Raw genomic sequence first — 16792 nt, 5'->3', positions numbered from 1 at the left:
TCGACAAGAAAAAACCCACCCCCCAAAAAAACATGTACAGTATGAGCTATAAATCGAATAAAAGCATAATTGGTACTTGTGGATTATCACGGCTCCCATCGCATGCCATATATAGTGGCATGCAATGGCATGCGATTTTTGCAGTTTAACGTTTTTTGACAAAATCGCATGTGATCGCATGCATTTTTAACAGAAAAGCATCCAAATGCATTGAAATTCGTATCAAACATGTTCAATGGCCCCCAAATGTCATTTTTGAGACTGTACCACCCCCACTATCAACGCGAACCCGAAGCGTGGCGAGCGTAGCCAGCCCGCGAGGGGCGGCGGTACGCGTCCTACGACCTTTTCATACCCCCACTATCCATGTCGGCGTGGAATTGAGAATAGAAAGTTTGGCGAGCGCAGCGAGCCACCGAGCCCGAAGCGTGGCGAGGGGACGCGGACACCTGTGAAGCCCGCAAGGGGACGCGGATACCTGCGAAGGTATCCGTGTCCCCTCACTGCACTCGCCACACTTTCTATTCTCAATTCCACGCCGACGTGGATAGTGGGGGTATGAAAAGGTCGTAGGACGCGTACCGCTGCGCTCGCCACGCTTCGGGTTCGCGTTGATAGTGGGGGTGGTACAGCCTCAAAAATGCCATTTGGGGGCCATTGAACATGTTTGATACTAATTTCAATGCATTTGGATGCTTTTCTGTTAAAAATCGCATTCGATTTTTTCATGTGCGATGGCCATTGTGGTAGCCGTGATACTCCACAAGTACCACATAATTTAAGGTCTAACACCAAAATGTAAGTGGCCACATATGGTCAATTATAAAATGCTACCACAAGATGGCAGCAAATACTTAACATTGAACAAAATATAAAAGTACAGAAGTGTAATAAAATGAGTACTGATATTAATCAACAGGAGACCATGTACTATTTATAACATAAGTATGTCACAAAATAAGGTACAGTATGTCTCAGTAGAGGATGTATCAGATAATATGAAACCGCTCAAGGAAATTTGGCAAGTAAGTGCAGTCCAGCAATTATTAGTTACTCAGACCACAGAAATTAGCCCACAGGGCTGTAGAGATATACTGGCAAGAGAAAAGAAGGAAGAGGAGAAAGCAATAGGAAAGGAGTAGACAAGTACTATAATACAGTCACAAAAATGTAGTCCAGTAGTATAATTTTAACCAGACTTAAAAAAAAAAAAAAAAAAATAGCCAGTTCATTACAAATGAGTATGGGTAGAGGACAACCACACGTCCAGACACCTGCAGCTAGAACGATCTTCTCAGGCCACCTTAAAGAACGATTTATTTTTAGGAGAAGAGAAGAGGAACAGGACAGGGACCAGTGGGCACAACCTAAGAGTTTTGGGCAGGGTCAAGAACCAGAGCTCCAAGTGCCGACCCCCACTTAGCCCCAAGGGCAATCAGGCAATCGTCTCGCAGTGAGTAAAGAGCAGCCATCGCACAGCCTTCCAATGCAGGTCAGTTTCCGGCAGCTAACAGTTAGAAAGGGCAACTGCACTCCAGCCCCACAAGTAATAAGCTGCATTGTCTGGCAATTGCTGCTCCAGTCAACATCTCGCAGTCTCAAGCAGCCCTTGGCAGATTTTAGCTCCTCGGACCCATGTGTACCCCTGGTCTTCACTTAACCACAAAGGCAGATGGGTAGACGCCACACTCACCACCTCCACCGAGCAGCGTTCCCACCACAGGTAAATCTCAATGCAGGTTTTTTTAGGGCAGCCTTAGCTAGGTATGCAGATTATCAACACAGTATAGTCCATGGTTGGGGAGTAGAATAGTTATTACTGCTCCACGGGTATAACCTCTCTCAGCGTGACAGCTCACTTATGAGCCAGAGTCCGGGGTAGAGGGCTCCCAGGATGATATATGTGGGTGATAAGGCAATTTCTCATGGCCATAGCATATTTTTTTAATCAAAAATGGATGGACGTTTGAGCGGAGCTCAGTTAAAACGTGGCCATCTTTGATGCTCCACCAGAAGTTCACAAACAAGGTTTTAAAATGCTACTCCCAATAAGGTTTACTGAAACTCCCAAATATAAAAATAAGTAAAATAAAATATAGCATATAGAAGGGGCACATGGAACTACTACTGCTGCTACTACTACTACTACTACTACTACTAATTTGTCCAGTAGTGAAAAAGTTTCTCTCTATGAAAGATCATGATTAGCTGATTATAAAGATGATTCCTGCTGTTAACTTTAATTAATAATTGTACCACACACAATAATAGCTATCCGAAACCACTCAACAACTTTTGCAGAATGTTAAGCAATCAGTGGTTTAAAGCTGTAAGTTGTTAAAAATGGTATAGGTGTGTCCCGATGTGCACACGTATAAAGGTGCATATGCTCACCACTGAGAAATCTTAATCCTAATGAACATATTGCTCCCATTTGGCACCTGCACCATAGTTTCTCCTAGTGTCCATGCTAGGCTTCCTTTGTAGAACACCGATCCCTGAATGATCTAATAATACATGCTGTGCTTGCAGTGCCACACTGACCTTCTGCTAAAGACAAGTAGGAAATGATCTGTGTATTTCGAAGACAGCAGTGGTTGCATTTGACTATTGTTTGTGGGTTTGCCTCTATATGCCTAGGAAAAGCTAGCCTTCCTGTATGCAGAAAAACATTGAGTCTGCAGTGTTCACACCTAAATCGATGACACTAATAACCTGATGTTTCCTCCGAGGGTATTTACCTAAGGGCACTAAAAGAGAACATGAGGTTTTGGGCAATGTAGGTGCATGTAATGTGGTATGAGTACAGTTCTCTCTCTTGGTCTGAAGGGCATTAAAAAATATATCTGTGTGTGTGTGTGTGTGTGTGTGTGTGTGTGTGTGGGGGGGGGGAGTTGTAATTAGGAGAGGTAAAATTATTACATATAATATTATGCTACATATAAGTGCCCAAAATTCACCACACAGCTGTTGCAATGTGTCTAGACCAGGGGTGACCAAATCTGCCCTCGAGATCTATCAAAGGTCCATGTTTCCAAATCACCTATCTGGTGCACAGCTGTAGTCACTGCTAACGGTCACATTTTCAAACATGCTGCATTTATTTCTACTATAGATCCACAGGCTGTTTGAAAAACATGAACTGTTGGTATATCTTTGAGGACAGGTTTGGTCACTTCTGGTCTAGACCATTTGACCATTTGTGCCATCTTATGCAATTAGAACCCTGGCTGAAACAATACTGGAGACGACACTACAATAACTCTTGTTCAATTAGAATCACTTTAATTAGCTAACTTATTTTATTTTGGGGAACTGCAGCAGCCAATCTGTGCCCACTTAAGTGAGCATTGATTGACGGCTGGAGTTAATCGGGTACAATCAAATCAGTGAATCTATAGGCAGAGCTAATTACTGTCCATTTCAATATTTCCTGAACGCACAACAAAGCATGGAGGGAAATGCTACCATCTGTTTAACCAACACATTTCTTCTCTTTCAATTAAAGAATAGATTAAAAAAGTTTTTTCTTAAATATATTTAAAATATTTAACTTAAACCAGAAATACCCCCCCCCCCCCCCATAGTGGTATACAAATCACCTGCATTATCAATCCCCCCCCAAGGAGTAAAAGATCCCCATTGCAGAAGCCCAACCTTACCTGCAGTGTTAAAGGGCCTCCAAATTAGCCCCCCTTTAACAGAACATCCTAAGGCACAATTTTGGAATTGATGTTGGCACATACTACTGAAGCTGGTGGATTTTCCTGAAATATCTGTTACCTCTGCAAATATCACTATTGAATTACTGCCAGGTAATTTTTAATGCAGTCTCCCATGATTATGACAGTCACAACTGTAAAACATATTTTCCAGCAGTATACCCGTTGGTATTAAATGATAAATTCCTCCATCTTAGATATTATCACTTGTATTTTAGTGAGTACATACAGATGAAGACATGCTCATCGTTGCTTTTGGATCGCCATCCTTGTCCCGCCATGAGAACTATCCCAATATGGCACACTAAGGAGTTTTCCTTATCCATTACATAGTTCATCAACACTGTCATATGTTAAATGAGACCTTCTGTATGCAAACACTGTCTATTTCCTACAACAAGATCATTACTGAAAATCCAGTAGTATTCGGAATAAGTCATCTTATTTTAATAACAAATGGGAATATTTATCTAAAGTTGAAAATTGGATTTGTGCAGGCATTTCACATATCAACCAATCAGACTCAAGTTTTCATTGATATTACAATCTGACTGGTTGATATGGGCTAAAGCCTCAACCTCCACTACTTATTTAAAGTAGTTTGGATAAATCTCTGTAGAAATCTTATTGCACTTTCTATTGTATAATCTTACCCATCCATTACTGATCACAGCAATTTGCCCAGGCAACAATTTGAGAACTTTGCGACAATATAATGCTTGAGTCCGAAGTAGGTCCACCCCCATAGTATTATAAGTCTTTTCAAAAGCATCATCATCCATCTCCTGAGGAAACAAGATATGTGTTAGAAGTAAGTCTGGAAATGATATGTCATTTCCACAAAATTTACACCAATATCGTATCAGTCAGTTGTTTAAATTATTACAATATTTCCCCATTCTTCTCAAAACCCAGTTGTAAGGACATATGCTTTTTCAGATTACTAAAATCAGAAATAAATCTTTATCATCCCTCTTATTTACAGACCGTTGGAATTTTTTTAGTAAAGGGAGGACAAACTAAAAACAAATATATAAAAAAGTATAAATTCTGGAAAACAATAACATTTGAGAAATGTAAATGGCTTTGTAAGAACACATTTACAAGAAAACATTTATCATAGCTGCAATTTAAATGTATTTAATCAGAAAAATCAGACTAGAGGTTTTATCAATAAGCTTTACAGGGAAATGTTCAGAACCTTAAATATTTTTCACCACTGTAAAAATATGTTCTCGGTTAAATGACCAGAGAAGATAACAGTACGCTAAGATTAGCACAGGATCTATTGGTGTCCTTAAAGGATGCTAATAAAGTTTACTTCGATCATGTTGAATTTGGGCAGTTACCTGCTGAGACTCCTGTTAACCTCTACCATAAAATCCTAAAACTTGAACAGAGAGGTGGATTAAATGCTCCATGGGCAATTTCTCTCAGAATATCATAGAAATAAAAAAATCCCAAGAGGTTTTAGGGTCACCAATGCTCCAACACTAGGTAGGGGCAATCTTAGTTTCTGTACTCGTTGGTGCGGAGTGCTGAATAAGTGCTCCCTAGATTTGATCCTCCTAGTGATCGAAGAGGTGGGAGTGGAACCGAGTAAGATCAGACAGGAGATTAGTGAATTCAATACTTTGTACTTGGACACATGGTCTAAAGAGAAAACTGATAATTGGATTGAGAAGTTATCAGACCAAATATCTTCCTATCGGCGTGATCTAATAGCGTTTAACGCAAAAATTGTGAATGCTGATTATGCGAATCATCAAGTGTACAGGTGGTTAAAGGGTGACAATCGTGGTACACAATTCAGACATCAGCAAGCTGCTTATCGATACAGATTTAATAAGGGTCTTGATAGCTCATCTCAATCCAATTCAGAGTCAGAACAACAGTGTGGGAGCAATACCAGTGTTCCTTTTTTAGAGACAGCTTCACAGAACACGGCAGAGCTTCCCCCTTTCCTCCCGTCCCACGAGGAGGGGCGGTAAGAAGAACAAGAAGAAGAGGAAGGTGGATATAGGGGTGGTATTTAATTTAGCTAGTACTGTCCTTACTCCTGCCGAATTAGAGCTCCTCAGCCTGTGTTTAACTTTTGTGGCGACGATAAACTATGACCACTTTGGATGGTCTGTAGACAATTATAAATTCAGTAGGAAACTGAGGCTGAGAGAGTTCAATGGCGAGTCTGATTCCAATAGGGAGGCAATGGCAGTACTAACTAAACCCAGCACATTTCATTCGCAGAATCCTAGCATCAAATTTTTTTTTGAGACAAGGATAGGAGGACATGCAGACTGCAAAAGCAGGTAGGAAATTTGACAACTTGACCAAGTCACAAAGGGTGGCACTGGGTGATATGATGAAAAATTATAAAATAGTGATCCGCCAAGCAGATAAGGGTGGCACAGGATTGGGCTGCCTATAACGCGGAGATCCTGTCCCAATTATCTGACCATGACACGTATTTGAAACTTGATAACAACCATATGATATCAAGAAAAAAATAGATGCCATTCTTGGTGTTGCCTTATCGAGCCGGTGGATTGACGATAAGATCTTCAATTACCTCACGGTGGAATTCCCCATCTGTCCAATACTATACATGCTCCCGAAGGTGCACAAATCACTAAGTGCACCTCCGGGATGGCCAATTATCTCGGCAACGGGCTTTGCTTTACAGCCTTTGGCCATCTTTGTAGTCACATTCTTACAACCATGTGTCCAGAAAATGGACAATTATGTGAGAGACACACCTGATTTTTGGACCAAGTAACTAATTTGGGAGAGATCCCAAGGGAATCATTGTTAGTATCCCTAGACGTCTCATCACTGTACACGGTGATACCCCACGAGGGAGGAATTGCTGCATTAAGTAGGGCGCTGGGTTCTGAACCCCATGGCGGACCCTCAGTTGAATTCTTAATTGGTGACAATGGTGTTGAGCCAGAACCATTTTTGCTTAAGGCCATCAGAACGGTATTACAGTCAACATCTTTTGGTAAATATCGGCGGACATGACCCCATTAGCAATGCTGACCTCAACTTCCAGGAAGCGGGCCGACACCTCGCTACAATCCACCCGCTCAGATGTTTAGGGTGGCCAGGCTTATCAGTAATCCTGCCATGATCTCAGAGAGGTTGTATCAATTTATTCTAAAATTTGTTAATCTTGAGTATGACCCCGTGTTGCTGGAATCTCAAAGCATAATAGTAGTAAAGTACTTTACTGTAGTACCCTGCCATAATAACAACTCAGACGCAAAAGCATCTCATTACTGGAACGTCTGTGCAACTGGGTCGCAAGAGCGTCCGTCAGAGACGCTCCTTCGTGTCAAACAAATGCAGCGCCTCTCCGCCCGCATCAGCATGATCCTCTCCTTTAAAGAGATGGGATCATGCTCGTGCCGGCGGTGTGAGAGAGGCGCTGACTAGGCTTGCCAGGGACAATAAATTATTTACTGTAGTTCCTGCGCTTCATGCACGCGCTGCAGCATAAATTTTACGCATGCGCAAAGAGGTTTTCAAAAGTGACATCTGGTGGATGATCACTGGTATTGCACTCATCCGGAGACGCCACGGCGAATCGCCAAGCATTTAAAATGTATTGCGATGGCGGGCGCCGTGGCCAGCCATGGCCAGCTGGCGAAACTCTCGCCATAGGTAGCCAAGATGGGACCTGCCCCATCTGTATGTCTAGAACAGAGCTGTTGAAATCCACTTCTAAATCTACCATCAATGTATTACCCTGGACTCGCACTCTAGCTAATCTCTGGCCAGTCCTGTAATTCATCATGCCTCTAAGGCGTTATGGCCCATTGTAAAATCAGACTCAATTACCTGTATTCAGTAATGTTCGACCATTGGCTGCATTCAGACGTGGCCGGAACCTTAAGGATCGTTTAATGAAGATGGATATAACGCTCTTCGATGTAACAAGGGCCAGTAACATGCGTTTTAAGCCCCCTGGATGTTACAGCTGTTTGGGCTGTGTGACATGCAGGTATCTTGTCACATGTAAAAAGTTTAACCATCCGCACTCCGCTAAGGAGTCTGATATTCGTCATATTCTGACATGCAAATCCTCTTATGTTGTGTATGTCATTCTTTGTCCATGTGGTTACTATTATGTAGGCCAGACCACCTGTACATTCCGTGAGCGTATGGTGCAGCATAGGTCTGCTATTGACTGGTCGTTATCTGGTGCAGAGATTGATCAACCAGTTTAAAACTAAAGGCAACCCACTATCCGCATTCAAATATTTCATGATAGATCACGTCATTGAATCACAACGAGGAGGTGATCAAGCAAAATGTTTATTGATGCTGGAATCTAGATGGATCTTTAAATTAGATACCATTTATCCTAAGGGGTTAAATGAAAAAATCAGCTGGAATGCTTTGATGTGATCTCTCTATTGTTTATTTGTCCTGCTTATTGTTCAGCGTTTTTATGTCTTGTTGCATGTACAGTATTGTATGAATATAAGTCATGTGTAATGTAAGATTTATGTTCATGATGTAATAATTACATTTCTTTGATCTCCCCCAGGTCTCCTCCTTCCCCTATCTGCAGTGCAGCGCTGTGGTTGCAGGAAGCCGGTCTGTGACTTCCTGTGAATGAGATGCAAGCCTGGATGGTTGCCTAGCAACTATCAGCTGCTAGCTCCAGGAAGTGGGTTGAGCTGAGGCTTCCGTTTCTGGTGGTGCAGCGTGAGGGGCGTTGTGAGTTGACTGGGGTATTTATGTGGTAAGTTACCTGTTTGTTGCTGTAGGATTGTAAACCTGATGAAGGGGGTAAAACCCCAAAAGCTTGTTTCTTAAATACAATCGCTTTTTATCTGCTGTTTGAGCCACTGGAGTGCCATTATTCTTCAACTTTGTATGGATACTTTTGTTTGGGCACCAGGGCAAGTTTTTATTTTTTCACTTGGAGTGCCGTCTGATTTGGATCTATCTATTTATATAGAAATATCTATCTATATATCTATAGGGCAGCACGGATGGTATAATGGTTAGCTTTACTGCCTCACAGTGCTGAGGTCATGGGCTCAATTCCCACCATGGCTCTAACTGTGCAGAGATTGTATATTCTCCCCGTGCTTGAGTGGGTTTACTCCGGGTACTCCGGTTCCCTCCCACAATCCAAAAATATACAGCTAGGTTAATTGGCTTCCCACAAAATTAACCCTAGAATGTCTGTGTGTGCATGTGCATGTGGTAGGGAATATAGATTGTAAACTCCACTGAGGCAGGGACTGATGTGAATGTTGAAATATTCTCTGTAAAGCGCTGCGGAATATGTATGCGCTATATAAGAAATTGATAATAATAATGTAATATATATATATATATATATATATATATATATATATTTCACTGTAATAAAATCCAGAACAAAGGTGCAGCACTCATAGCTAATTTGCAGAAATCAAAATGACGCCAGATAGCAACAACGTTTCAATTTATAAAATTTTAACCTGAAGAAAACTTTATAAATTTAAACGTTGTTGCTATCTGGCGTCATTGTGATTTTTGCAAATTAGCTAGGAGTGCTGCACCTTTGTTGATAGATATATATAGCAGGCGACAATAAACGGCACTCCACGTCCAATGAATGAAACGGTTTCTTTATTTGCAACGTTTCCATACTTAATATATCATCATTAGGCAACAACCACAAAATGATATAAACATGCTTTAAATAACTCACCCATGATGTTCACGTTGCGTTGCAGGTGGGACCACACATCCCGCCAGTCAACGCACTAGGCTGACGTCACACTACACGGCGGCAGTGATAGACGTTAGTGCAACAAAAATGTGTACCATCATCATGGTTACTTAGCAAATTTAAAAACAGACTGACACAATATCACAATAGTTGATATAACAAACAAAACAATACACTGGGCATCAAACAATAGGACAATTTGTAAGAAATGACCATACATGAACTTATAACAGAACTGATAACCCGAAGAATTCTTTGAGGCCACTGGGCACTAGCGTCCCTAGTCTCTGAATCCACTGGGCTTCACAGAGGAGAAGTTGTAACCCTCAATCACCACCCCTTTAAGATTGGGGAACATGATCAATCATTCTGATGGGCTATAGCAAAATGCCGGGCGACCCACTGATCACTATTGCCAGATGATATAGCTTTTCTAATAGCGGACCGATGAGCGGACATTCTGTCCTTAAAGGGGCCCTCGTTCTTGCCTATGTAAGACAAGCCACAGGGGCAAATAATTTGATACACAGTGTATCTACTGTTATACGTAAGGGTATGGCGGATTTGAAATATTTTGCCAGAGAGAGGATGAGTAAATTTGGACCCTGCAATCATAAAACTACAGGACACACGGAAACGAATGCATCTCTTAGGTATCTCAACACATTTAGAGCTATCAACAGAGATATTCGTTTTGACGAGAGTATCACGCAAACTTCTCGACCTCTTACAAGGCATTAAGTTGGTAGATTCTAATTTAAGCTCTTTATCCATTTTAATGAGGGGCCAATTCTTGGTAACAATGCTTTTAATATTCAGGGGTAGATTTATTAAGCTTGGTGAAGTGATAAAGTGTCTGTTCTTTATCACCGGCCACTCAGCTCCTACCTGTTATTTTTCAAACAAAGCCTGTAATTTCACAGTTAGGAGCTGATTGGCCAGTGATAAAGCACCAGGCACATTATCACTTCACCGAGCTTAATAAATCTGCCCCTCAGTGTGTTATAAGTACTGACCCATGGGATGACAGCTTTATTATCAGTGATTTTAAGTTTACAAGACAAGAGATCAGTTCTATTAAGACATAATGCTTTTTCTTTAGCGGCTAAATGCTCATCCACCAGATAGCCACGATGTAGGAATTGGTTAAACATGGTTTGCATTTGTTCATTAACCATTGCCTGGTCGGATACAATCTGACGGATGCGAACAAATTGTGAATAAGGCAAACTTCTGATTGTTGCACGGGGGTGACAACTGGAATGTAATAAAAGATTTTTATCGGTCGGTTTGGTATAAAGGGTGGTTGAAATCATACCAACAATAATTTTAATTTGCACATCCAAAAAATTAATTATAGTGGGATTATGATTAAACGTAAATTTAATGGGGCCATTCAATTCATTATGAGCATTGATATAGTTGCACAAATCAGACGGATCGCCTCTCCAAAAGATTAGGAGATCGTCTATATAACGAAAATAATGTACAATTCTGCCAGATATAGATTGATTACTGAAAAAAAAGTCCTGTTCAAATTGAAACATAAAAATATAAGCATACGATGGTGCTACTGCCGCACCCATCGCAGCTCTAGAAGTTTGCACCAAAAAAAAATGTTTTTTATTGTAAATAAAAAAGTCTCTAGTGAGTATTAATTCCAATAAGGCTAACAGAAAACTGATCTCAGGGCCGTCCTAGTCAGGCTGTTGTGACAAAAAATGCCTCACAGCCGTTAATCCCAACATATGTGGGATAGCCGTATATAGCCTCACTACATCAATTGAGAACATACATATATCGGCATCTATTTTATCAATAGCTTGTAACTTAACGAGCAAAGATGTAGTGTCCAATAGAGATCGGTCATGGCGTCGGATAAAAGGCTGTAGAATGCAGTCCACGTAGACCGAAGAATGTTGCATTAATGATCCCCGTGCCGCAATTATGGGCCTTCCAGGGGGATCAATTAGGGACTTGTGTATCTTAGGGATACAATAAAAAATAGGGACTAGTGGATAAGCAGGTAATAACCTGCAATAATAGCCGGTCGGCCGCGCTGCATGTACCATATACTCCAGTCTGTGTCTGCAATTTTAGTCCTTTTAAGGACTCTAATGTACCATACTATATGATACTGTTCTACCAGCTAAGATCAAACAGCCTGACTTGTTGTTCGGCACCTCCAAGGCGGTGGGACGTAGGCTCTGGGATCCTTCCAACCTACATTCATTCAGCATTCATAAACGTGCCAAACAATCTAGCGGCACGCTAATTTCTTATATCTATTGTACTGTCCCCCGTAGAATCTGCAGTAAAACACAGATCTGCTATTCAACCTAATATAATATACGTGCTTGTCACTGTAACTTAATACACTTACGGCACTTGATCATATAGTGAAACTGGCAGTATTACACGGATCTGCCATTTCAATGTTGAATCTGCATGGGGACACGATACCGCTGAATAAGTTACTCGTTCACTAAGTTTGTCATGAATATAACATGTTGCTATATTTAGTGGAAACTTGCCACAAATAAAAACTCTATAAAATTGCAACATCATTGAAATAGTATCATACACATTAGGAGATTAGGTTAAAGATTAATCAGTTCATGTCCTAAAGTCTTATTTGGACAAAACTGTAAAATCTTTTGTGCAAAGCTAAACAATGAATAAGAGCCAGATTTGACGGGGGATTCCACTGGGTTTCTGCCCCAAGGCAGGTCATAGGCTATATGATAATAATTGGATACTTATATATGAATATTGATAAAGCACAACAGTGTTCGAATAGGTCTCCAATCTAAGTTTGCACAAATTATATACACACACTAGGAGATCTGATGATACCACCCACTCTGTGATCCAGCATCTCAGCTCTCCAACCAGTAAATACAACAAGTCAATCATTAAATACAAACTGACTGACACTACCATCTCCAATATAAAAGTCTAAAGTCAGACTAATCTCCGTGGACCACAGACACAGCCGCTTTCTGACACAGACTTGATCCGCTACATATACCTTTAAATAATTAACCCTGCTATATTGAGTATATAGGCAAATCCAGCCATCAGCAATAAAAGGGTGAAGGTATTATATTAAGGAGATCTCCGCAATAAGGAGTTTAGTACATGCAGGCACCGCACGGGCAGTTTTTTTTAATATGCACTGTATTCACTTTGTTTAATGTTTTATGTAGTTTGTTATATTTCACAGTTTTAAGTAAACCCATTAAAAGGTACATTTTATTGTGAAAAAGTTTTTTCTCTTTTGGTGCACCACACATGTGACAGTCCCTACTATGTCTCCAATCAAGCTGTTAATACTTGTCTGTGGTAGCACACCCCTGTTTCCCCATTTACATTCCTAAATTATCTATACTCACAGGGGGCCGAATACTAATATTTATAATCAACTCTTTAGACCTTGTGCGATTGAACCCCCAAAAAACCTTTGTATACAGGTTCCCCACAAATGCAGCGAGCCCTCTGCATATAGTGGCGAGCCTCACCGTTTTGATGGTCGCACTCGCCGTTTCCACCTCGCTGAAAAGAACCAGCGAGGTGGAAACAGCCAGTGAAGGGGGGTCCGTTGAATATTGACCGTGAGCTATGATGGTCAGCTATTGGCACTGCTCACAGTCATAGCTTTGGCATTGAATATACCCATCCCCCCCAATATGTCAGATGGATTAGCACGATGAATGTAATCTTTTCTTTTTATAGTTTGATCATTTAAATGTTTATTTTAATTCTGTAAAACGTGTATTGTATTTTTGGAAAGGAGGGGGTTTGTCACAGGCTGTTAATGGTGGTAGGGGATCAATATGACATGAAAGAAACCAACATAAAGCTAATCAGGGTATGATATCACGTATTACAAGTTGGTGGTGCTCCCAAATAAGTTCAGCAGGATACGCTGTACAAAGGGGTTTATGTCCAAGAGGGACAAAGAAAGGCAGAACCAAAAAGGTTTTTTGGGGCACGCTTTTAATGAATAATTTACAAGATGAATGGAATAATGATAAGATTAAAATATAACGTTTATTACACTTGTTAAGATAAAGGCGTCAGAAAGAATTTATTCGTCACTAAGGATTGAAACTGACAATGCTGAGTATCAAAAGAATTAATAATAATTCTAGATATAATAATTACACAAATACATATGTGAAATCACAAGCATAATGTCTAAAAGTTTCTTGCGAAAATGTTTGGTAGTCCGTGGACCAACCCCCACACCCTAGTCAATAGTATTAGATATAGCTATTGACACTTCATGTATTGGGTGAGTTTAGATAAGGCGTCATAAGTTAAGAGAGAGGCGCAAAAGATGCCGAAAGGGGGGATAGAGTGGAGGGAAAATGCCCTCATGAAAACCAGATGCAGCTGTATCCCAATTAACTATACAGCACCGAATCTTCCCTACTGGTCCCCTAGTAGGTACTGATCCGGCCTTTCACTGCTTAGCTGCTGAGATCGGACGGGATCAGGCGGCACAGTGAAGTATGATCGTATCCGTAATGGGTTGTGAAGTAGGTGGCTGACATGCAGGACTGCAGGGCACTTCTGCTTTCCAGAGGGTCAGACAAATCACCTCCCTGTTGACATAGGTGACATTGCAGGGGGGGACCGGTGGCCCAAATGGATGAGAGAGTGACAGATATATGAGATTGAAGTTCAAGTGGTTTATGCGATACACAGACCCTTCTGCTATCCTACCATCATGGTGTACATAGGATGGAGGTTGAGAGTGATAATCTGTGTCTGCTCCCCACAGAGAGAGAGTCAAGAGGGAAAAGATAATAATAATAAAATGGATGTACCCCGTATTGGTGTCACACTTGTGTCAGTATTAATGGAAACTGACCAACTGCATAGACAGGGGGTTAAAGTATTGCTTTGTATAGACAAAAGGAAACAAAGTTCAACAGAAATCAATGTAACCCTGTCACCTCCCTGGTAGTAATTGACAACACACCGATGTTGGAAATTGTTATAGCATGTAAAATACCTTATGGCTTAAATATACACATGTAGAAGGACCATATCAAGGATTTAGACACAAGTATCTAATATGCAAAATCGCAGGCTGACACACCTTTTAAACTGCGTTTTTTTGCACGTTGTAAGGAGAACTGACAACGGGCTTATGATCACAACTATCAGAAGTCAAAATAACATTGTTACATGCAATGAAGCTAAAGATACATCTTGTGAAAACTCGATTAGTGCAAGTCTTTAACTCCATAAAGGTGACAAGATAATTGGTACGAACTACAAGTACGGCAAATAGATAATGCACAATATTGATTCTTGGTGCAGAAAGAAATGACCGCAAAATCTCACATAAATATATAGGATTTGTCAGTGCATGGTCAGCTGTACAAATGCCCGGTTTGGATACAGAGGTACCTGCTAGCGCTGTCGGAGCGCTGGTGATCAGTGTAATTGCTCGGCAGAGATCGCAGGTGACGCTGGGGTAGAATCTGTAGGAGACTCCGGCGCCTGTGTCCGTTGGACAGAGGCGGGGAAGCCGGCTCGCTCCGTGCGGCCAACTGTGTGTGAAGCCGCTGTGAGGAGGGAATCTATGCGCCGACACCAGTGTCCGTTTGGCGTCGGTCGGGAGACCGGCTACACGCCGTACGGACAGCTGTTAGGTGCCGGTAACTGCAGTAGAGTGAAGAAATGACGTCAGGGGGGTTGTCCCGGATAGGAAGACACGTGTTTCGCACTTAGGCTTGTTCACGAGTGACGCACTGGTGTGGGATTCACCTGGGCGTTAAATACGTATGGTGACCAATGGGAAAGGTATGGGATTGTGGGCGGGGGTCCCGTGAATATGCGGGAATTAAGCTAAATGCCTGGGCTGTATACATGAAGTAAAGAGCCCTTAGAGCTAAAAGACGCAAAAGGGGTAAAGTGACATACCCAAGCGGGTAATAGAGCTGATGAAGGGATTATTGTGAGTGAATGTAGGGTTGGCTAAACTCAGGCGTAAATTGAATAAGCACTGACAAAATGGGGTTTTTTTTAAGAAAAAACTGCAAAATATATAAAGATAAATGTAAATGAATTAAAAAACGAATTAAAGAACGCTGCAAAAAGATCTTGCATCAACACATATGAACAGTTAACCCCCTCTCTGCATGCGATAATGTGTAGGCTGGAGGTACTGTAACTAGTACAATGCTGAACACAAGCCTAAATCGGAAGGGGTAAAGGGTAATTTGTATGAGACACGATTGATGAACAGCAAGGTAAAATGCAGAGTGTCTAGATTAAGTAGAAAAAAAGGAAAATGTCATGTTGAAGACGATATACATACAAAATTACCGATATTAGATGGTAAATATTGAGTGGGGCAACACTGGGTGGGGTAATGATACAGGATCAATTACGTCCCTGTATGCCACTAAGTGCATGAACGGAAAGTTAAGTGGCTGTCCCTTGGAGGCAAACTGAGCAGAGAAAATAGGTGTAATAATATACGCATAAAGGCATAATAGTAGTTAACAGGATGACTTATGACGGCTGGCAAATTACTGAGATGTAGCCGTGAAACAGATATGGTAGCCGGGGTGATGTATGAGTCTGCATAATGTCCCTGATTAATGGGGAGCCATGTATCAAAAAGGGGTGATTTATAGACCCAAAGATAGGGGAAACCTAATGGGGTTTACACAATATGGCATCATAACATGTCCCTGTATGGTTAGTGGTAAAAAGGGTGTATACCCTGTATATGCCATGTGTAATAGGTAGTGACCTATTTCAGGAGATGGTGACAGTACAAAAAAGTCCTAAACAAATTAGTAAATTAATGAAGAATTGAGGAATTAGAAACGGTACAAACTTAAATATATGGATGAATAATCAATTAAATAGATGAATGATTATAAGAACAAGAGGTAATTAAGATAGACATGGATTAATGTATAGATACTGTGACAGTTAGTTAGGTGGAAATGCGTGAAAGAAGCCGGGAGGGTCGGTAGCCTATGGAATAAAGGCAATCTACAGAAAAGCACTATATTTGATTTCTTCATTCAGGCCTCTGGGTGACATGGAGTCTAGATGAAATATCCACCAGCTCTCTCGCTGTAAGAGGGCCTGGTAGATGTCCCCACCCCTTCGGCCAAGGTGTATTTGTTCCAAACCGAAGAAACGTAAGCCAGATGTATCGCAGTTGTGATGTTGCATGTAGTGCCTAGCAACGGAGGTCAGTTGTTTCATTCTGGTTTTGTCCCTCGGGGCGTTCCTGATTGAACCCATGTGTTCTAGTATTCTTAGCTTTAAAGGGCGGGAAGTCATCCCTATGTACTTC

The 16792-nt window shown here is 41.2% G+C and overlaps 1 protein-coding gene across 1 annotated transcript in view; it reads right to left on the bottom strand.

Annotated features, from left to right (window-relative positions):
• The window catches only part of UGGT2 (UDP-glucose glycoprotein glucosyltransferase 2), a 290033-nt gene that overhangs the window by 123115 nt on the left and 150126 nt on the right, over nt 1-16792 (bottom strand). Inside the window, exon 22 of the mRNA XM_083168784.1 lies at nt 4376-4507. Coding sequence (XP_083024910.1) covers nt 4376-4507 — 132 coding nt within the window. The remainder of the gene's footprint in view (nt 1-4375; nt 4508-16792) is intronic.

The sequence above is a fragment of the Crinia signifera genome, chromosome 2, assembly GCF_055691185.1.
Source record: "Crinia signifera chromosome 2, ASM5569118v1, whole genome shotgun sequence".
Taxonomy (NCBI): Eukaryota; Metazoa; Chordata; class Amphibia; order Anura; family Myobatrachidae; genus Crinia; species Crinia signifera.
Note: the sequence above shows the minus strand (reverse complement) of the source record. Positions and strands in the feature narration are given on the sequence as shown.